This window comes from Panthera leo, chromosome B2, assembly GCF_018350215.1.
Source record: "Panthera leo isolate Ple1 chromosome B2, P.leo_Ple1_pat1.1, whole genome shotgun sequence".
NCBI lineage: Eukaryota > Metazoa > Chordata > Mammalia > Carnivora > Felidae > Panthera > Panthera leo.
In genome coordinates this window covers 8,164,587-8,177,962 of record NC_056683.1, presented here as the reverse complement: position 1 = coordinate 8,177,962, position 13,376 = coordinate 8,164,587, and the positions used below count along the sequence as shown (strand labels likewise).

Genomic DNA, 13,376 nt, shown 5'->3' with positions numbered 1-13,376 from the left:
GGAGGAACTCGATTGTATTTTTGGTCGCCTCTTCCCTCTCTTTTCTCTGCCATCTGGGTTTTTGCCTCAGCGGGGAACTTTTTTCCCCTTCATTTTAAAGGCAATGGCATGCCTCATTAGCTGTTTCCTCCAATTTAAAGCAGTCGGGCTTTTTCCAATTATTAAAACTGGAGGGGAAAAAAAAAAAAAAACACTGAGCCCTTCATTCAGATCAAGGCAGCAGATCAAGGAGAGTTATTTTTCCCCCGGAATAGCACCACATCTCTCAGAGACGGTTTACTCCAGAGATTTCCTTGTTTTATGAAAACCGATGTAAAAGGGCTTTCATATTCTGATACTGAAGCCTTGTAGTTCCTGGGCTTGCCGTGAGTCATTCACCGCCCAGGTGACCTTTCTCCTACCGTCGGATGAAGCCGCATGCTCAGTGGTCATGAAAGAATCAAACCCGGAAAGACCGAGATCCCAGAGAAATTGGTTGGGGACCGCCAGCGCCTCTGTGACTTGCTGATGTCCACAAGGAAGCGTATCAAAGATTTCACAGGCATTCTTTTTCCAAGTGAGATGCGTTCCAGCAGGGGAGATCGTATCTAGATATCAAAGGATTGCTGGATTAGAATTTAGTCTATTTATTTTGGATCCCACCTTAAAAAGACTGGCACGCAGCTGTGGCTCTGAAGTAGAAGCGTGAGGGAAACACACTGCGTGCAAACCGGCGACAGGTCCCCAAAGGAGCGAGGCATCTGTCGAGGTAAACAAGTACTCTCCATCAGACACCTTCGACCGGCCGGCTGACAGTTTCCCGTCAACTCGAGCAGGGGATCCTGGATGCAGGTGGAACCTGGATGCATTTGATAACAGAGGGAAGGCAGGGAACAGGAACCCTTAGTTCCAGGAGTCATCCAGCTGCAAACACCAGCGTTTGGGATATTAAGAAGGCCGCTTGTACACGTTCTTGCCCTGCCTCCCCCGCCCCCAACCAAAGCACACGCCCACGCGCTCGCACACGCTCACATCCACATAAACGTGCAGGCCTTTGATTTGAAGCGTCTACTCAAGCCATTCTTCTGACAGCTGCCTTGGCAGGTATTAAAAGTATAAGGCTTTCATCAGTGTTGTCTCCGTTTTCTTCATTGCCTGGGACAGCCAAGAGCAGAATATCAAAGGCCTGTCCAAAAGTGACTGGCTGATTGCTGGGGGATTTCCCGGGCCTGCCTACCACATGCCTCAGGACAGCAGGCGTCCCGCAATGAGAGAGCATTGTCTGCCGCCCGGCAGGAAGCTCCTTCCAGAAATGCCTTCCTCGCCGGAGATCTGCAGGTCCTTGAGCAGCTGCAAGATGGAGCCTACTTGGGACAGGATCTCAGAGCGGGAAATAAAGGATCTTAGGGGACAAAATCTGAATAATACAGTGTGGGCTTCAGTTAACAGTGGCACATCAGTATTGGCTTGCTAATTATATATCTTACTAATGATAGGACGCTCACGCTAGGAAAACTGGGGGCGAGGTGTACAGACAGCCTCTGCCTTCTGGGCAGGGATTCTATAGATCCGAAGCGGTTCTAAGATTCGATGTTCACTTAAAAAAAAAAAAATTAAGCCTTCTGAACTTTTTTTCAAGGTTTTAGTGCCAAAGGACCCCACATTCATGGGGAAGATGATCGAAGTGGACATTTATGAATCAGGAAAACATTTTATGAAAGGGCAGCCGGTATCAGACGCCAGAGTATACACACCATCCATCAGCAAACCATTAGCGAAGGGAGAAGTCTCGGGTTTGCCAGAGGTGAGTAAAAAGACGCTTTCCTCTCTACCCTGCTGGCAAAACAGCAGCTGTAGAAGCACCGTGTCTCCAGCCCACGTTTCCCTTATCATTTGGAGTTCCCTTTTTATGCACGCACGAGGCTTTAATCCTTTCTGACAGATTGAAATCTGAATTAGGAAGATGCATTTTTGCCGATGCCTGGAGACGAATAGCTGTTTCTGCTTCCGGGCCAGAGGCGGAGGGCAGGAGGCAGTATTTTCAGGTGGAAGATGGAACACTGAGGACCATCTGACTGGTATATTTCGGTGTCAGCAGATCCCGAGTGGAAGGGGGTGAGGAAAGGGACATTTTCATGCTTTACAAAGCTGTTTATCGCAGTCAAAAGCCGCAGTTGAACAGGCACCAAACTGTGTCCATCCGGTGTGTGCGGTTAGGGACCTTTCTGTAGGGCGTCCGTTGAATATCTGCTTGGGTCACGTGGAGTGAAAATTAGACAATTTTTTTTCTTTCTATAAAAAAGTAACCTGACCCCTGTTTTATACCTTGGTGTAAATATGGCTGTTTGCCAACCTCTCTCTTACATTTCATTGAGCTACAGTTGTAAAAGCTGATGGAGTGTGAAATGAAAATGTGTGTCACATTTCCAAGCATCATTTGATGTCCTTTCTCCAACACAATTGTTAAGCACTCCAGAAAAAATACGCAGCCATGACTTCACATGCGGAAAAAGGGAGAAGTGATATTTATCTGACCGTACAATTCCACAATTGTTTAAGTACGCGTATTATCTTTCCCCTGAAAATAAGTCACAATGGCATGTTAATTAGACTTTGAGAGTAGTGACAAAGAGGGCCCTCTTATCTCCGTTCTCACTTAACGTGGTGATGGACTCTGGTGTCCAAACATGAGTGACACCTCTCACGAGCCTGACAAATGTCTGTGCGCAGCCATCTATCTGACTGATAATGGAATGACGCACACCAGCCTCTGTCACGGCCCCACCAACTGTGTGTCGTCCTCAACAAGGAGTGAACTCTAATACTGGATAAGCACAACCATGAATGTTTGCTGTTGTTAAAAAAAAAGAAAAAAAAAAATCCTTGGGGTTTGGGATGGATGACCCGGAAGGAACAGTAGAATCCAGAATTTAAATTTTACTGCTAGAGAGTCGGCTGTTGATGTGTTAGCTAATACTTTAGAAATTAAAAAAAAAAAAATTTTGATGTTTGTTTATTGTTGACAGAGAGACAGAGAGTGAGTGGGGGAGGGGCAGGGAGAGAGAGGAAGACACAGAATCCAAAGCAGGCTCCAGGCTCTGGGCTCTAGGCTCTGAGCTGTCAGCACAGAGCCCCACGCGGGGCTCGAACTCACCAACCATGCACGACCTGAGCCGAAGTCGGATGCTTAACTGACTGAGCCACCCAGGTGCCCCAATACTTCAGAAATTTTTAAAGGAAGTTGGTCTGTGGTAGTTGTTGTTTGCTTTTCTACAGAGCGTGTATTACAAGGTTGACTTTAAAATTGCCACAGTGAGGGGCACCTGGGTGGCTCAGTCGGTTGAGCATCCCACTCCTGATTTTGGCTCAGGTCACGATCCCAGAGTCACAGGATGGAGCCCCACGTCAGGCTGTGCACCGAGCACAGAGTCTGCTTGGGATTCTCTCCCTGTCTCTGTCTGTCTCTCCCCCCTCCCCCATTCACGTTCTCTCTCTCTGAATGATAAAATAAAAATAAATCAAAATTAAAAGAAAATAAATTGCCACAATGCAAAGGACTTCACAGCACATGGCAGTAGGGGGCAAACTATTATCTCAAAGACCCTGCCGGACGTAATCCCGTCAACGTGTGTCCGTGGAAAAGGACAGTGTTCGGAAACATTATCGTAAACCAAGAAAAGCAGTGCCCTTCTGTTAGTTCCTTAACTATACTGTTTCTTGCTAAAAGGGCAGCCCCATTTAAATTCCGGGGAGTGGGGGAGCAGCCTTTTCCCCTCTGCCTTCCTCCCTGCCTCCAGCCTAGAACATGTGTTGACATCTGTTCCCACCACCAGCCTCCCTCCACCCTGGGCTGTCCGAGATCCTTGCTAGGATGTGCTGGCCCTCCTGGCTTTCGAGGAGGAGTCTTAGAGTATGCATGAAACCAAAGGGTTTGGGATTATCAGTTCGGATGCTTGCGTCGAGAAGAAATCAGGCAAGTCTCTCGTTACCGTGTGCGACTTCCTGGACATTAACGAGCATAGCTTTACACTTCATTATTTGTCAGCTTTTAAAGATACGCCAGGCTCGGGGTCCAGAAAGCCTTCTTTAATGAATTTGTCCTGATGTTAGAAATGTTGTTGCTGATGGTAGAAACCAAAATACATTAGGCAGGAAGAGAACAACCTACATTTTCGTAGAATTTAGAAGTAGTTGGTAGAGGTGAAAACCATGCTTCCGGCACTTGGAGCTCTGTGAGCGCTCGTAAAGGTGCTGGAACTCTCGAATGAAAACATCAGCTCACCTGCGTGGATGAAGCATGGCCTTGGGGTCAGACGGACCTGACTTTGCATCTGGACTTGCCAGTTTACCCGAGCCATGCAACTCCCAAGCTTAATTTGGAATCATAATGCATGGGAATCATAATGTCTATCTCATAGGGCCATCGGAAGGAATAGGTTCTGGAGTGCCTGTAAACCACCTGATCCTGTTCCTGGAACATAGCACACAGCTACGAAACGGTTGTTTCCCATTTCCCTGAAATCTAGTTGCGTCTAGAAAGAGCAAAACTCTGAAGATGACCTGGTACTAATAGTCGTGGGTTTGTTCATTGTTCCAGCCGTTCTCATGCAGGACACATTTACGGAGGTCAGCGTGGGGGGTGCGTCTCTATATATTAGGATCATCTGTTCAGATCCAGAGGACCAATCCCATCCGAATGGGTTTCTGCATTGTGTAGGCTTTCCTGAGTCTTTCTGGAAGGATGCCCCCTGCCATACACTTTGTAAAGAAATCCAGAAAGGTCAGAGCATTTAAAGCAAAACACTGTGTTAAAAAATTATTGTCCATAGTAAATGCATTACCCTAATTGAGAATTTGATAATCCTGTAAGTACTTAGCCCTATGCTACTTTAGAGTTGTTTTGTCTCATTTTAGGCCCTGTTGACGTCTTTTGATAAAACTGGTGACAGGTACACAGACTGGGGGAAGAAACACAGACTGGGTGGGCATCGTGAGATCCAGATTATAGCCTCCTGGTGTTGGCGGTAACAGGCTTTTGTAACCTTCTGTATTATCACTCAATGTTCGCCGAACCTCGGTTGTCTCTGAGATTCTGTGATTGAAATATTCTATTTGACAAAAATGGATTGAATGAATGCCTACCCTGTGGCAGGGCTTTGAATTCTATAAATATTAATAGAAATCAGGCCTTGTTACTTTCAGATAGTAATAGGTAAATGCTCACAGCATGATGGAAAAGGAAAGCGATAATAAAGGCAAAGGGTTGCTGTCCTCTAAGAAATTTTATGCTAGTGGAAACAGCGTATGGTAACATCTTTTTATGATTATTCCTGTCTTCTTTTCAGTTTGGTTGGAGGAAGAGAAGATTAGAAAAAGGGGATAGGAAGGAGCCAAAATTAGTCTGATTGTTATTTGGGGAACATGGGGGCAAACTGCCACCTGTAGCCTAATAGAGAACATTTCTGAGTAAGTATCATTTGAAGGATAATTTCAGATAAAAAGGCTATATAATAATTAAAACAGTGGAAGGCGTCATGGAGTTCAAAGGGATAAATATAAATCAAAGAAATGGGAGATCATGAACTTTTTTATGGAAAGTATTAGGGGGCTTTGTTCTTAGGAGGAAGCAGGGGACACATATGCTTTCAGAGATGTTCTCGGATAATAATTCTCAAGTGTGGTCCCCAAATTTGCAGCATCCGCAAATCTGGGAACTTGTTAAGAAGGCAAACTCTCAAGCTTCAACCCAGACCTGAACTGGAAACTCTGAGAGCAAGACCCAGTAACCTGTTTTCTTAATAAGCTCTGCGTGATACTGATGCCTGCTGAAGTTTGAAAACCACTCTCCTAAGAAAAGAACTCTCAAGTGGGAAGGAGTATTTGCTATTTATAACAGCAGTTTTAATATTTTAATGTAATCGTACCAAATTTTCACACTTCCAACTTCAGACAGTAGAGTGGAACACCATCACCATGGATGGAGAAGACTATCTCATCTACGTATTGATAATTCCTCAGGAGTGGGTTGTAAACATGATGGCGGGAGTATGCACATGTCGCATGCGTGTCGGGAGGAGGTGTTTAGTGAAAGGGGCCGGAGGCATAGGAACCTTGAGCAAAAGCACCGTTTTAAGATGTGAAGAGCATGATTATTTTTGCCACACTCCCTCATGGAAGCTAAATTTGTAGTAGCATGTCCTGTTCAGTGTGATGATCTTTTTATACCGTTGAAGTTTCCGTAGAAAGTTGCTTTGCTGTTCAGTCATTTCACCTGAAGAAAACCCGAGGGTAAACATGGCCCACTGTCACTTGTACCACATTCATGACCATGTGATAATACGAAAAATTATTTGAGAGCCATCACTGAAGATTAGGATCAATGAGTTGTTTTGTTTTAACTCTCTTAAGGAAAATTTTTATTAGAGAAAATTTCAAGCATACACAAAAGTAGAGAGAACAGTATAATAATCTCACATACCCATCACCCACCTTAAACATCTGTAACTTCTTTCTTCCACACTGAAAATACCAGGTCCCAATAACCCAACGTAAGTACTCATTGCTTTATCCTGTGATACTCATATAACTGTCTAATAATAATTGTACCAATGCTATCACCAACACCATGATTACCGAATACGGAGTTTAGTTGTGGTGGCGGTGGTGGTGGTCCTAGTTTTGCAGCTGTTTTGTTCATGGGTATATCCCTTGGGGGATGTACATGCCAATAGTCGTTTTAAAACTTGTTTTTGTTTATTTATTTTTGAGAGAGAGAGAGAGAGAGAGAGAGAGACAGAGCATAAGTGGGGAGGGGCAGAGAGAAAGGGAGACAGAATCCAAAGCAGGCTCCAGGCTCTGAGCTGTCAGCACAGAGCCCAATGTAGGGCTCAAACTCACGAGCTGTGAGATCATGACCTGAGCCGAAGTCAGATGTGTAACTGACTGAGCCACCCAGGCACCCTGGCCAATAGAGGTTTTAAAGCCAGCCGAAATCGTTCCTCTCTGTACAGCTTTCCCAACAAATGGATACTCCTTTGGGGAGCATTTGTTCCACTTTGCTTTCATTTTTTTTTTGGAATTTTAAAATCTTAATTTTGTTTTAAAATTATGTAAGTTACTTTACAAAATCAAATCTACAGAAGTATGTTCTGAGAAGTTCACCTTCTGTCTTCTCCATCCTGTTTCTTCTCTTACCTATTTAAGGAATTTTGTTTGTTTCAGTTTTCAGTTTGTTCTTCCCATGGTTTTTTGTTTTAACGATATAAACAAATACATGCACATATTTTTTGTCACCTCCTTCTTAAATTGTAGACACTTTCTCTGTTTTTCACTTGACAGTGTATCTTGACAGTTACTGCCTTAGCAGTGTATAAAAATTCAATGAATGTTTTTAATGATTTTTGTTAGGCTTCTAAACAGAATACATGAGAGTTTATATTGCTCTAGTACCTAAGTTAAATAATAGCTAAATGAAACCCAACATCTTTTTGGTCGAAGAAAAGATAGGCGGAATTACCCCAAAGCATCAAGGTAGCCAGAGAAACAGTAGGCCAGTCAGAGGTTAGGAATGGTCAGCCATGCGAGCACAACAAAGTCCAGAAGCCCAACACTGGCCATGAGACTGCATCCAGAAGAGAGGGTGCTTTGGCCGATGGAGTTCAAAAACCCTGAAGACCATCCCTATTTGGAAATGAGCACATCTAATTCCCTTAGCCTGGTACCATTATAAATTTGATTCATTTACTTCCCTTTGTGGAGTCCACATTTCACCAGGCAATTTTTGATAATGTGCCTTCCTATACAAATCTGCCTACAGGAAGAAAATAGGATTATTCAGTCTTCTTAAGTGTGCTGTTAATAAATTGGCATTCTAGTTTTATACACTGGTCTCCTTTGTCCTGTCCATGTGGTCTTTTCTGGAGGTGCAGGACAGTTTCTGAGCTTTCAAAGTTGTGAGCCCAGCCCTGGGCCCCGTTAGATCCCACAAGGCAACAAATGCCACCTCATGTGACATCTTAAGAGGCAACAAGGGATTTTTCCTCTCCTAATACTCATTCTGCCATTGGCTAAATATTCCGTGCCTACTGCCATGACTCAAAACCAGCATTCGTGGAGTGCTTATTATGGACCAAGTCCTAGGCCAAATAGCTTACCTGCACTCACTCATAACCCTGTGAGGAAGGTACTGTGATGATTCCTATTCCACAGACAAGGAATCTGAGCATCAGTAACTCCATAAATAACTGAAGTCACAAATTCAGAAGGTGGGAGAGGCAAGCCAGGACTTATGTGCAGTTCTTACCAACGTTCAAGCCTGTGTTCTTGTTTTTGAATTGTTGTAAGACACACATGTGATCAGTCTTGCCATGTTAACCACCTTCAAGGGTACAGTTCAGAAGGGTTAAGTACCGTATATTCACATCGATGTGCCACGAATCTCCGTAACTGTTTTTCCAGTAAAACTGAAACTCCACTCCCATTAAGCAACTCCTCATTCACCACTAGCCCCAGCCCTTAGCCACCACCGTTCTGTTTCCTGTCTCGATAAATGTGACTACTCTGGGTGCCATACCTTATACAGGAGGAATCGTACTATACTTGTCATTTTCTGACTGGCTTGTTTTACTTAGCGTAGTGTTTTCAAGGTTCATCCACTATGAACCATGTCTCAGAATTTCCTTCCCTTCGAAGGCTGAACAATAGTCCATTATATGTCTGCACCACATGTCGTTTATCTACCTATCTGTTAGCGAACACTGGGGTTGCCTCCACATTTTGGCTGTTGTGAATAATGACACGGGTGTGAATATGGTTATCCGAATACTTCTTTGAGACCTTTTGAGTATATACCCAGAAGCGGAACTACTGTATCATACGGTCGTCCTGTTTTTAGTATTTTCCACAACAGCTGCACCATTTTGCATTCCTACGAACAGTGCACAAGGGTTTCTGCTTCTCCACGTCCTCACCAACACTGGTTATTTTCTGGGTTTTTTGGGTCGTGGCCATTCTGATGGGCGTGAGGTCAGGCCTGGGTCTTTAAGCCCAGGCTCGTACCACCTTCCCTTTGGAGTTGTGAGTCTTACTGATCACTTCTGGGCGGTAGTTTTCATATTCCAGTGCAGGCTCACACTGGATCCAGAGAGGGAGAAAAAGGTCAGCGTTAACCATCTTCTCTGTGTTCTGTGAAAAATGGTATTCAAGTTATAAGTCTATGTTAGGAAGACAGGAGAATACCAACACTACCACCGCTTGACCAAGGGTAACTAGTTTCACTTCTGGTGTTCTTTCTAGCAAATCACTTGAGTCCTACCTTTTTTTAAAATTTTTTTTAATGTTTATTTATTTTTGAGAGAGACGGAGCATGAGCAGGGGAGGGCGTGGGATAGAAAGAGAGGGATACACAGAATCTGAAGTAGTCTCCAGGCTCTGAGTTTTCAGCACAGAGCCCATAGCGGGGCTCGAACTCAAAAACTGTGAGATCATGACCTGAGTTGAAGTCGGAAGTTTAACCTACTGAGCCACCCAGGCGCCCTGAATCCTGCCATTACTAAGATTGACACTTATGAAGTCGGAGCCATTTTGTGCCTGGGAGAAAAGAGAAAAGAAGAAAATTCTCTGCCAATTCTAAACTTCTAAGCAGTGAGTTTTATTTCAAAGTTTTTCTCTTTCCGAGTTTATTCCTAGTAGCAAAGGATTGCCTTAAAGAAAGAAGAGGTAGGGTGGCTTTGTGAAAAGAGCTTGAGATTTGGAGTCTGTCATGTTTGGGCTCAGTCTGGGTTTACATGTGCCTCTGCTCTGGTAGAGCTTCCTTGAATCACATTTTCTTCATCCGTAAACATAATTGGTTCACAGAGGATTAAATTAGATACTGTGGACAGAGTGCCTGGTGCATAGTAGGTATATTAATATTTGATTAAGGGATTAAGTGTAGTTTTAAAAATCAGTGATTTCCTGCCTCTTAATTTTTTTTTAAATGTACTTTACTTCCATTCTACATTATTGTACAGCAGTTAAGGACATTGATTATGGGGGTGCCTGGGTGGCTCAGTCCATTAAGCGTCTGACTTCCGGTCAGGTCATGATCTCGCAGTTCGTGGGTTTGAGTCCCGCGTCCAGCTCTGTGCTGACAGTTCGGAGCCTGGATCCTGCTTTGGATTCTGTGTCTTCCTCTCTCTCTGCCCCTCCCCTGCTCGCGCTCTGTGTCTCTCTTTAAATAAATGTTAAAAAATTTTTATAAAAAAAACAAGAATATTGATTCTGGATTCTGATTACCTGGGGTTGAATCCTTGTTTTACCATGTACAAGAAATACGGCCTTGGGCATATTATTCTGCCACTCCCCACCTCCGCTGTCTCCTCTGTAAGCGGGGATGATGATAGTACCTGTCATAGGATTTACATAGAAATGGTTTAACGGTCAGTAAAGGTTGGCTACTCTTCGTATTATCATTATTAATTTGTGACACATGCCGAGCAATAAAGCAATCAATGAAGGTAAACATTGCACGACCTTCTGTCACCGCAGAAGTTGTAATCCTGAGCTGTGGATTTCCTACAAAATGACGGATAGAAATGGACAAATTCAGAGGCTTCTGCACGTAATAAGAATAACAACTCAACAGGAGATTCAACAGCAAATCGTGTAGCATTGGCTGTTCCTCCCGACAGACATTTCTTTCTCTTTGTGCCTCTTCAAGTTGCAGAGAGGGAAGGAGGCAAACCATAAGAGACTCTTAAATACTGAGAACAAACTGAGGGTTGATGGGGGGTGAGAGAGAGGGGAAAGTGGGCATTGAGGAGGGCACCTGTTGGGATGAGCACTGGGTGTTGTATGGAAACCAATTTGACAATAGATTTTACGAAAAATAAATAAAAAAATAAAGGAGAATATTCTAGAACAGAGAGCACAACCTACCCTTCTGTTTCTCACAAGTGATGGGAAGGCTGCCCCCGGGGTGCCTGGCTGCCACCTGTTTCTCATCTGTTGGGACTTTGATCCCAATGATGGATTCACTTGAGCAGTTAGATAGCTCAGCACCAACACAGCCGACTGCCCACGGAACGGAAGCAGAAGGGTGGCGTGGTTGGCCTTCGGTGCCCGACAAAGGGCCAGCAGGATATTCAGGTGTCCTGAGTTTTATGTACAAACTACGCTATATTTTCAGAGCTCTGACCCTTACAAAAGCACTCTTACAGTGCTTTCCTCTCCATCTAACATTCATTTCCAAAACCACTGAAGTGAAAGGGTCTATTAGTTCAGGGCCAGATCTGAAAGCACATGCAAACTGCATTCATGAGGTTAAGAAATGGCTTAATAATTAAGTTAAAACAGTTGAAAGTGGGTCTAATTTCAAACAGATCAGCTAACCGTGTTAGAAGCAAATGAGGATGTGTCCCTTCCTATTTTCCCTTCCACCCCTCAGATGTTGGCCCCAACCCCAAGCAGTTTTTCTGGTTTCTTTTTTTTTTTTTTCCTTTTTTCCTTCTTTTTAAACTTTATATAAGATTGAATTCTTCAACTGCCCGTATGTTAAATTGGCGTCACACGCAATGAAAACCCTAGTACGTTGGACATTCAGTCCGTTTCTTTCACAGTGCGTCGAACTAGTTTCTTTTGCAGACCCGTCTGGACGTATTTGGGTCTCACGGTCTAGAGACGCAGATTTTATCCCATGCTGCTGAGCTGTGTGAAGTACATTCCAGCTGAGCCGGTGTGGTTACGTCCGTTCAGGGCGTGTTCGGTAGGTCTGCAGTCCCTTCCGTGGGCCTGTTTGAGTGCCACCCTCAGACAGGAGGCTCAGCAGTTGGCTTGCATTCCACTTGCCTCGCGCGTTTGCTGCTGTGGAGTGGCTCCTCCTGAGGCTCGAACACGGGCTCGGTGAGGGCAACTGCATGCGTCAGGGAGCCCGCTGTGCCTTCATAACAATAGTTCCTCCCGTTGGGTGATCCTCTACCACGTGCGTGGTGGCAAGGCTTTTTCCCCGTATTACCTCAGTAGTATTTCTAGCCCGGGCCAGGGCACAGGGGCCAGCACACGTGGACGCTGCCGTGCACACTGACCAAGAGCCACCACAGGGGCAGGCACTGGCCCGCCCTCCCGACCCGCCGTCCACACCGTGGAAGGGAGGGGAAGGCACGGCGAGCTTGAGGTCGGAGGCATCCGGGCAGACGCTCAGAGCAAGGAAGGGCTGAGGACAAGAGGAAAGGTTAGTACCCCCGAGAGGAGACTGGTCACACCTAACAACACGCCGGTGATGCCTGGCTTCTCACGGTGTGTTTCAACATCAACTGACCGTAATATCATCTAGGATCCGGACTAGATACCGGACAGGGAAATAACAAATGGGGCCCTGGCGAGGAGGGTTCCAGTCGGGGGGTCCTGGTAATGCTGCTCTTCTGGTGTGACCCCTTGTAGGCCAGGGTTGGGGTGAGGGAGAGGGTCCCGTGTAGGTGTACTGGCTGCCTGTGCAATGTCATTGCTCTCGGGGTTAAAGTTTTATGGATGATTTTTACCAGGTCCCCAATGAATTCATCTAGAACAAAAGGTATTCTTCGTCATAAAAGCATCAAATGGAAAAAGCTTTCTTATGAAAACCAAAGGGGGTATTTCAGCCACACCCAAACATGAAAGGTCACGTAAGCCCCACCTCCTGTCCCTGCTGACAGGGAGGGAGGGAGACTCCAGGAGGGTTTTAGCTCCTGTGATGATTGGAACTCAGGCGTCCCGAACTGCTCTCTCATGCTCTCACTTTGACTACGTTACACTCCCTTCAGATGTCTTTCCCGTTTTCCTTGGTCGGCCCTTATCAGTGCCAGGCATGACCATGTGTCTCAGTTTGTCTGGGACCATCTTGGTTTATGCCTGTTGTCCTGATGTGATTAATAACAGTCCCCTTTTTCCACTCCCCAAAATGTCCTGGTTTGGATAATGAATTATGTGATCATCCTGTCAATTTCTAAAGTAGACCCAGTACTGTGTAAGTAAGCCCTGCTTGGGGTGCAGAAGTCTGAGATGTGGTCTCTTGCCCTCAAGGAGGAGAAAGTCTAGCTGCGAAGAGAGGATACGTGCATATTCAACAAAGCGTGTAATCTATCAAGTGCTAAATGAGAAAAATTGGAAGATAGGAAGCCTCTGAAGATTGGAGGTATCAGGGGAGGTGGGGTCACGTTCTTTGTAGACAACAGAAGAGTGTTCATCTAGTTTAAACAGGAAGGGTTCTGCAGAGGGGTACAGTTCCCAGGACTCTTGGAAGGGCTGGCGAGTAGGTTCTGCTGGAAAGACAGAAACGACACCGAGAGCCACATGGAAGCTGCCGGTGAGAAGCGTTCCCTCTGCCCCACCCTGCACCCGAAGGCGGGCGGACCCAGGCCCCGTCGGCTTCCCCGTGAAGCTTA

The 13,376-nt window shown here is 45.2% G+C and overlaps 1 protein-coding gene across 4 annotated transcripts in view; it reads left to right on the top strand.

Moving 5' to 3' along the window:
* Nucleotides 1-13,376, top strand: part of CDKAL1 (CDK5 regulatory subunit associated protein 1 like 1) — a 707,644-nt gene that overhangs the window by 622,792 nt on the left and 71,476 nt on the right. For all 4 annotated transcript variants that reach the window (XM_042937784.1, XM_042937785.1, XM_042937782.1 and 1 more), the window contains exon 15: nt 1,619-1,783. In XM_042937784.1, the coding sequence (XP_042793718.1) occupies nt 1,619-1,783 (165 nt within the window). The remainder of the gene's footprint in view (nt 1-1,618; nt 1,784-13,376) is intronic.